Raw genomic sequence first — 9,977 nt, 5'->3', positions numbered from 1 at the left:
TAATCGTTATAATAATCCTCGTCTACTATTCCTGCACCACATGAACAAGCTCTTCACACAATCTGCAGTTATTAAAGAGTGCTCAGACGACATCAAGTCTTTACTCAATGTAGCAAAAGTCTGTATAAATGAGTTCAGTCGTTTGAAAATACCTATTTCACAGGGCAATCAGTGGATTGCGTACCTTTTGTCAACCAAGTTGCCAAAGGATACCCATCAAGCTTGGGAATATCACCTCGGCAGTGACGTTAACATCCCCACCTTTGAAATGTTAGAAGCATTTTTAAATAAGCGTCTGGTGACAATCAATGTGATTGAAAATAGAAACATTTCGTGTGGTAATAACTCACTGTCAAAGACCAGCAATGTGGCTGATAATACTTCGTCAACTAAACGCCAAAGTCGACCTCCAAAGGCTTTATACAGACATAATAGTAATAGTTTTCACGCCACTAGTCAACCGAAAAACGTCAATTCATGCTTTCTGTGTGGCGAAGCACACATTCTGCGGCGCTGTACCAAATTCCTCGCCAAAGATTGCTTTGAGAGAAAGTCTATCGCGGACAAAGCAAAACTTTGTTTAAATTGCCTGAGCAGGGCTCATTCAGTTTCCCGTTGCACCAGCACGAAGAACTGTCTACAGTGTAGCCAAAGACACCACACTCTTCTATATTTTCCAATGTCAAAGCCCCCACAGCAAAATGAATCCACTCGATCACACGAGGGTGGCAAATCTCAAATAGCTTTAAACACATCAGCTCAAACCTTTCAAGTTGAAAGCACTCAGAGTCAGACCACGACTCATCAAAACCCCACGTCATCCAGGTTAACGCACACTGCTCAGCTTCTTACAGAACCGTCACAGAAGCAGACTCGTAAGGTGCTTTTAGCCACCGCTCTCGTCACGATCAAGAACGACGGCACGGGTCAGTCCATGGTAGTACGTGCGCTATTAGATCAAGGCTCTGAATGCACACTTATTTCAGAGCATGCCGTTCAAACACTCTGTTTGACACGCAACCGTGCTTCGGCAGATAGATCTGGGGTGGGCAGCAACGTCGCGCATCGTTGTAAGCACACTGTGAATTTCACAATGCACTCATATGTGAACCCTAACTACCATGTCGCGGTCGATACCGCCTTTGTTTTAAAGGCGCTCACCAATAAATTGCCAAGTCAAACAATTGAGCCAAACCAATGGGCTCATATTCGAGGACTGCAGTTAGCAGATCCTACGTACTACCAGCCACGTCGTATAGACTTACTTCTGGGTGCCGACATGTTCGCTAACCTTTTATTGCCAGAAACACGTATTGGAGGACTTTATGAACCAATAGCCCAGCGCACCCATCTGGGATGGATATTGTCTGGCAATACTACTTCCACCCCCAAAGTTGATGCTGCTAGTCTTCATTGCAACCATGTGTCTCTCGAGCTGGAATCACTTGTACAACGTTTTTTTCGAAATCGATCAAGTACCGACCGAGAGATCTCTCTCGCAAGAAGAAAACTGGTGTGAAACACATTTTCAACAAACGCATATGCGCCAACCAAATGGGAAATATTTAGTGAGACTTCCATTGAAAAATTTGTTTGATGAATCTCAAACCCTCGGTAAATCCAAAAAAATTGCACTCAACCGCTTTCATTCACTGGAGCGAAAACTACAACGCAACGATGAATTGCGAGCCCGGTATGAAGGGTGTATTCGGGAATATTTCACCCTGAATCAAATAACTCCTGCTACGACAACTGAGGAGCAGCATTCCGTCAAACTTGCCTCAAGTGCTCCAACAGTCGCATCATGTGTATTACCTCACCACGCTGTGATCAAAGAGGAAAGTCTAACCACAAAGCTAAGAATCGTGTTTGACGTACTGTGTGTGGGACCCGCACTTCAAAATGATCTGCCAGCAGTAGTTTTAAATTGGAGAAAACACAAATTTGCGTTTACATCTGATATCCAAAAAATGTATCGGTGCATAGACATGCACACAGATGACTCGCAATATCAACGCATTTTGTGGCGAAACGAAGCAAATGAAATTCAGGAGTATTGTCTCACGACAGTCACATTTGGGACTGCTTCCGCTCCATATACCGCGATACGAATCCTCCACCAACTGGCTGAAGACGAAAGTACATCGTATCCGTTAGCAGCACCTGTCCTTCGGAATGAAATGTATGTTGACGACGTACTATCTGGCGGTCACTCCGTTGAGATCGCCACCGAAATTCGCAAACAAGTAACCTTAGCATTGCGCTCCGCTGGCATGGAACTTCGAAAATGGAGCAGCAACTCATCGGCGGTGCTGGACGGTATTCCCACCGAAAACAGGTCAGACAGTAATGCCTTACAGTTAAATAGCAGCGATACCGTTAAAACCCTTGGCATTCTGTGGCAACCGAACAAGGACGTTTTTAAATTCCGGCTCAACTTCGAAATTGATTTTACTGCCACCAAACGGTCAGTGCTCTCAACTATAGCTCGTCTGTACGACCCACTGGGATTAATTGCACCGGTTATTGTAGCAGCCAAAATCATCCTGAAATCGGTATGGTCCTTTAAGGTACAACGCGATGAGCACACGTTCACACCATTGGCATGGGATGAAACGCTACCAACAAACCTAAATCACCAATGGCAACGTTTTCTAAATACTGTATCGGAGCTGCCCTGCATCACGGTGCCGAGATGGTTGAACTATGAACCAAATCATGTTAAATCATTACAACTCCATGTATTTTGCGATGGCTGGACAGCTGCATATGCAGCATGTGTTTATCTACGGGTAGAATGCAGTGATGGTAAAATTTTTACAACGCTTCTCATCGCAAAAAGCAGAGTCACCCCGACAAAACCGTTGACTATACCACGCGTCGAGTTGTGCGGAGCAGTGCTGGCGACTGAATTAATGGAATGGACCAAAAAATCATTGTCATTACCGTATACAAATCTAAAAACATTTTATTGGACCGATGCTACGATTGTGCTTTACTGGATAAATGGCGATCCGAATCGATGGCAAACATGGGTTTCAAACCGAGTTGGCAAGATACTACAAACCTCTTCACCGTCACAATGGAGTCACGTCGATACTATGCAAAATCCAGCTGATTGCGCAACCCGAGGCCTAACACCAGTCAGTTTATCAACTTTCAGGCTATGGTGGTCCGGCCCAGAGTGGTTGCTGTCAGATGAAGATTCCTGGCCGAAATTTAGCACGACTGAATTGCACATCACCGAAGAAATAGCTGAAGTTAAAAGGAAGCCGCTTCAAGCAAATTTCACGATTTGTCAAGACTCCGTTATTCTTCGGTACTCGTCGCTGACGAAAACCGTACGCGTTTGTGCGTACATTCTCCGTTTCGTGCAGAATAGCCAAGTTCAGAGCTGTGCCCGCATAAGTGGACCTTTGTCGGTCACCGAGCTAAACCAAAGTCTAGCAAAGGTTGTCAGGCTCGTACAACAAGAAACATTCAACACCGAAGTACACAACGTTCGCAATAAAAAACCTGTTCCACATAGAAGCAAGCTTACTAGCTTAACTCCGTTTCTTGATGAGCAGCAACTTCTTCGTGTGCGTGGGCGAATTCAGCGCTCTAATCTTCCATTTGATCAGAAGCACCCCATCATTTTACCAAGTAAGTATCATTTCACTAGTTTGGTTATCACTCACGCGCACTTAACGACATTACATGGTGGTGCGCAGCTTACCTTAACATATTTACGACAGCGGTTTTGGATAATAAATGCCAGACGCACTGTGCAAGAACAACTTCGAAAATGCATTAAATGTGTTAGAAATAAGCCGGAAGTTGGTAGTCAACTGATGGGCGAACTTCCATTCCATCGAGTCAATCCACCACAACGCCCGTTCCTCGCAACAGGCGTCGATTACACCGGCGCAATCGAGCTAAAATCGTCTAGATTTCGTGGAAATACGACATATAAAGGGTACATCGCTATTTTCATTTGTTTAGCTACAAAGTGCATTCATCTGGAAGCAGTCACAGGCATGTCAACGGAAAACTTCTTGATGGCCCTGCAACGATTCATTGGACGTCGAGGTCTGTGCAAAGACATCTACAGCGATTGCGGAACAAATTTTATAGGCGCTGACAAGGTACTTCAACCAAATGAACGTAAATTTGCGGAGGACATAGAGCAAGAAGTCGTGCCGAAATTAGCAAGCCAAGTGGCACTTCAATCCTCCCCATTCACCTAATTTCGGAGGACTTTGGGAGGCGAATGTAAAATCGGTTAAGTATCATTTAAAGCGAACAGTGAGCGGTGCTCGGCTTACCTACGAAGCCCTTGCAACCCTTTTGGCGCGTATCGAAGCCTGTTTAAACTCCAGACCGCTGTGCTCTTTAACATCAGATCCCAACGAATTACAAGTGCTGACACCGGGGCATTTCCTAATAGGAGACTCTCTGCTTTCACCACCAAACGCCTCTCCAGCGGCTAATGTATCACTCAGCCAACAATTTGCTCAAACGCAACGAATGTTTCAACAATTTTGGAAGCAGTGGACATCAGATTGGCTATCACACCTCCAAACACGACCAAAATGGTGTCACCAAAGACGAAATCTTCAAATAAATGACCTCGTCATCGTTAAGGATGAAAGGCTACCACCCAACGTGTGGGTAATGGGACGCGTCATAGAGCTTCATCCAGGTCCAGATAACTTAGTCAGAGTAGTAACTATTCGTACCCAAAACGGCATCTACAAACGGTCTGTCTCAAAGCTTTGCCTCTTACCAATATCCTCATGCACTCAAGACAAGTAATAATTTGTTCATACTCATGCACCAAATAGCACCTAGCACGCTTTCTTCAGCCCTCCTCAATGCGTATTGGAGTTGAATCCCAGAAGTTTCCTTTGGTGTTTTCGTTGCTCAATGAAACCGAAAACACCACCCCAGGACGGTTTGGTGATTATGCTGATCCCAGCATGGGGGCGGCATGTACGGTTTCGAAACACCCTAGCCAAGAGAAGTACGGGAGAGCAAGTTTTCTCCACGATGAAATCCACAGCGAGCATTGAATTTCCAGTGACTTCATGCACACACCCAGATGTATACATATATACAACAGCATGAAGGTATATAGGTACATATGTATGTACCCACCCGCAATGTGAGAACCGTTGAGGCAATAAATAAATAGATGACCGTGTCGCTAGAAGTTAGTATTAAGTGTGCTGCGATCTAATGCAAATCCTGTATCGCTAATTTAAGACATTTCCTCTAATAAAAATACCGTACAGATTAAAGTAATTAATCTGGAATTATTGAGTTTAAAATAAAAGGGAACCCCTCTTAACATTGCGAACCGCACATCAGCTTTTGTTAAAATTAGTAGTAATCCAAGAAGTAAAAGTAGTATGATGGCAATCTAAAATATTAGGATTTTATGTTATCTTTATGAATAATTATATTCCTATTATTAATTATTATCTTATTCCCTAGCTTTTCCTTTACTTGTTGCTTTTTATACCAAGTTTTTAGTTTATTTCTTTCTCCTATAACCTTTTCGTAAATTATTTAGTCTGGTTAAACTGTTTATCCGTTCTATTTTTATTATGAGTCGCGAGCATTTTCTCCTGCGCTGGCTTGAGGGTGTTGGGTAAATTTTAATTTTTTACTTTGTTGTGGAAAACATCTGTTGGTTTAAAATTTGTTACCGAATGCAGTCATATTATATTGTTGATGAGCTCTTAGAATTATTTCTAAGTCGGGCACTATGTTGTAATCCTCTTTTATTCACCTAGCTATTTCGATTATTGTGGAATGCACTCGCTTTATTTGTCCATTAGTAGTACTGTGCCTTGAATCGCAAAAATAAACTTCAACATTTAATCTCTGCATTAATGATTTAAATTGTGGTGTTGTGAAGCTTCGTTCGTTATCTAATGTAATTCGTTTTACATCTAGGAAAGTTTGGAGCAGTTCCAACATGTTTTCCTCAATGTAAGATTTACCCTCAATGTTTTTTAATATTAGAAATTTAGAATAAGCGTTTCAACTTTTGGGCATAACAAATGTCTGTGTGAAGTGGTTCTCCTTCTTCTTTCGGAATTGGAGCTTTACATATTGAAATTTTTTAGGATGCCTACCGTATTTATTTTTATTGCATATTATGCACTTTCGCACTAACTCATTCATTTTCTTTCTTATTTCTGACCAATAGTATAGCTTTTCTATTTGTTTTATATTTTCTTTATAGCTGCGATGAGCTCTGGTGTGTGTCTGTTGAATTGGGCCCGATTGATCTTCTGTTTTGATGATGTCCATTGGAAAAAGTTCGGTGTACACAAATTTGTTTTGAAATGTTTCTTTCAGCGGTCGCTGTATTTCGTGCAGTGTAATGCTGTTACCAAGTTAGGTCTGATATATTCTTTTAGAATTGTGAGTAGATTCTCAACTGTGTCGTATTCGATCAAGTGTCTTTTGTTTCCAAAAGTTTCGATTAGTTCATGGATAGTGAACCTATTTTTACATAATATAATTTGCTGCTTAAACTGGTTTAAGGGATTTTTAGTTTCTTGTAAATGAATGCTTTCTCTACTTTGTGCGATTCATAATCTGGTGAATCTCCTGTATGGTCTATAAAATTTTTCAATTCAAGGCGTGGTAGTGCGTCAGCTGACTGACTGATAAACAAATTTTGGAGAAAATTCTTCGATAAACGCATGCAGCTGCACTCTTAAATATTCTGCAGGAATGGTTTGCCGAGTCACTTTAGCCTCATCCTTGCGAGGGCTGGACACTCGCACAGCAAGTGTTCGACTGTCTCTTTTGATCCCGGGTCATCGCGGCTGCGACAGAACCTATTGAAGGGCAGTACTATCCTTTCGGCATGTACCCCAACGGGCCAGTGCCCTATTCACACTGCAGTAAGTTTGTATGCATTTGTTTTGCTCATTCCTAAGAGAGCTTTGGTTTTGAGTAGGTCGTAGGACACCCAGAACTGCCGGGCTATTCTGTAGGATCCTGTGCATTTCCACCTCTGCCTGGCCTTCGAATGATAAATTTCGGTAATTTTTGTATTAATCTCCCTGAGCGAGGCGCCCATGTCCCCCGCGTGGAACACATCTAGTGCGGAGCCGCTCCTTGCTAGTTCGTCCGCTGCCTCGTTTCCGTAGATGCCCCTTATGTGCCGGGACCCATAATAGGGTAATTTCGTATTGATCAGAAATATAGGCCAGCTCTCTCCTACATTCATCCACTAGCTGAGATCTAACAGAGTGAGAAAAAAGTGCCTGAATAGCCGCTTGGCTATCCGAGAGGATGTTCACTTGCGTTCTCGCGGGTATATTGTCTTTGATGTACCTTACTGCCTCCTTAATAGCAAACGTTTCGGCATGGAAAACGCTTGCATAGTCTGGTAGGCGGAAGGATAATTTTAGGTTTTATTGCTCAATGAAGACCCCAGCACCAACCCCGCATTCCATCCTTGACCCATCCGTAAAGACAGTTAAGCCCTGCAAGTACCCGAAATCTTCCTGATTCCAGTCACTGCGGCTTGGGAATTTCGTGCGGGGCTTATGGTGAACGCCGGTCTTCGACAGGATATAGTTAGTGGGCAGCGCTTTAATTTCAGACAGTATTGCGTCTAGGATGGAACCGTGCCCGAACGGTCTTTCCTTCCAGAGCCCCAGGGCTCGCAGCCTGATGGCGATGTTAGCAGCTGAATTCTCGATGAAGATATCTATAGGTAATAAGTCAAAAAGGACGTTCACAACGTCCTTCGGACAGGATCATTGTGCCTGTTACGCTAGCGGCTGCTGACCTTTCAATTCCGCCTAGCTTTTTAACTACGTAATCCTTAGTAAGGGCTGGCCACCATACTAGCGCCCCATAAGAGATTATGGGTCGGACTATAGCTTTGTCCAGTGCACAATTCTTGGTTTCAAACCCCATATGTTGCCCAACATTCTCTTGGCTGCATAGAGAGCCACCGTGGCCTTCCTAGCACGCTCCTCAATGTTTGGTTTCCAGTTAAGTTTGGGATCCAAAATGACTCCAAGGTATTTCACCTTCTTTGACAGATCGATTTCCGTTCCTCGGAACCTTGGTTTATTAAAATTTGGTAATTTTGTTTTATTTGTGAAAAGCATAAGGTCAGTTTTCTTCGGGTTTACGCTAAGAGAACAGCTTATGGCCCAGGAATCTACTATCTTTAAAGTCCTTTCCATAATTTCACTTATGACCGAAGGAAACTGACCCGATACCAGTATCGCTACATCATCGGCGTAAGCCACCGCTTTTATTCTCTGAGAGTACAGCTTTATCAGTACTTTGTTTAAGACCATGAGCCATAGTAACGGTGATAGCACTCCTCCCTGTGGGGTGCCTCTCACTGCATATACGGCCCTGCTTTGGTACCCCAATTCGGCATGTATTACTCTGCTCCTTAGCAGAGACACTATCCAAGCCCGGACACAGTGATCAATCCCCGTTTCTATAAGTGACCCATGGATGGAATCTACACTGACATTCTTAAAGGCCCCTCGATATCTATAAAGGACGCCATTGTAAATTGTTTATAGTAGAGCGAACTCTCAATTGTACGTACCAATTCATGTAGGGCAGTCTCCGTTGACTTCCCTTTCAAGTACGCATGTTGAGAGCATGATAAATTAGACGTCTTGTCCCTAACATACAGATCCAACAGCCTCTCAAACGTCTTGAGCACTAAGGACATTAGGCTTATTGGTTGGAAATCTTTAGCATTCTCATGGCCCCGTTTGCCCGCTTTAGGAATTAAAATTACCTTAATCTTCCTCCAACTTAACGGAACGTGGTTCAGTATTAGGCACCCTCTAAAAATGGTTTCTAGGACTGGAATGACCATCTCAGAAGCTTTCTGAAGCATGACTGGTAGTATTCCGTTCATGCCCGGTGATTTATTGGGTGAGAAGCTGAAGATAGCAAATTTTATCTTTTCCCTCTCTAGTAGCTCCCCTAAGAGGTCCTCGGAGAGGGTTGGTATATGGTCTGGGGCATCGGTTTCCACTAAATCGATTTTGCACCCTGTAAAATGTGTATTCATAAGGATATCCAGCGACTCCCCAGCCGACTCGGTCCATGAACCATCTGACCTTTTTATATATGTTGGCTGTGAGTACCCTTTGGCAAGGATTTTGCATAATCTCGCAGATTCCTTGGTATCCTCCATGAATTCGCAAAATTCTCTCCAGAACGCCTCCTTGGCGTTCCGTATCGCTTTTTTTGTATTTCTTTATGGTCTCTCTATATACGTCCCATACCTTAATCTTGTAGCATCCGTTGAAGGATTTTCTTACTTGCTTCCGTAGCACTGTAAGGTTCTCATTCCACCAAGGTGTGCGCGCTTTCTTGCCATACCTCAGCGGACAAGCCTTTGTAAGGGCCTTTTCGAAGGCCTTATTCAGGCTGTCCGCTTTGGCGTCCAGTTCGCCCCTTGTAGGAATGTCTTCAACTGGTAATTTCTTGAGTTCTTTTCCAATAACCTTTTGAAATAAGTCCCAATCTGTTTTACGAGGGTTTCTAAAGGGAGTAGGCGTATCCGCCGCAATATTTAGCTCAACGAAGTACGGTGGTCCCAGAGGGTCTCTTCGTCGGATACTCTCCATTTATTGACCTTTAGGCTCCCCTCGGTCAGCAGAGTTAGGTCTAGGACCTCTTCCCAACCGCAAAAATCAGGAGTACTAGGAAATATGAAAGTGGGGGTACTACCTCTATTACAAATCCTAAATGTAGAATCAATGATAAATTGAAATAGCGACTCACCTCTTTCGTTGGTTTCCGAGCTGCCCCATAATGTATGTCGTAAATTGGCATCGCAGCCGAGTAACAATGGACTAACTCCTGCTAGCCTTTGTAAAGTGACGACTGCCTGTGGCGGACACGGCCTGTCGTGTGCCATGTATACTGATGATATAAGACAGCTTTGTATATTCATCAACTCCAGGTTGACGACTGTA

The 9,977-nt window shown here is 43.4% G+C and overlaps 1 protein-coding gene across 1 annotated transcript; it reads left to right on the top strand.

Moving 5' to 3' along the window:
* The first annotated feature begins 1,988 nt into the window (after positions 1-1,988).
* On the top strand, positions 1,989-4,229 carry LOC118752397. Its single transcript, XM_036487289.1, has one exon. It carries the CDS (start codon positions 1,989-1,991, stop codon positions 4,227-4,229), a length of 2,241 nt encoding a protein of 746 aa, XP_036343182.1.
* Positions 4,230-9,977: the final 5,748 nt, after the last annotated feature.

The sequence above is a fragment of the Rhagoletis pomonella genome, unplaced genomic scaffold (genome assembly GCF_013731165.1).
Source record: "Rhagoletis pomonella isolate Grant_MI unplaced genomic scaffold, Rhpom_1.0 Rhpom_scaffold_01460, whole genome shotgun sequence".
In the NCBI taxonomy this organism is placed as follows: Eukaryota; Metazoa; Arthropoda; class Insecta; order Diptera; family Tephritidae; genus Rhagoletis; species Rhagoletis pomonella.
This window is presented reverse-complemented; position numbering and strand designations above follow the sequence as displayed.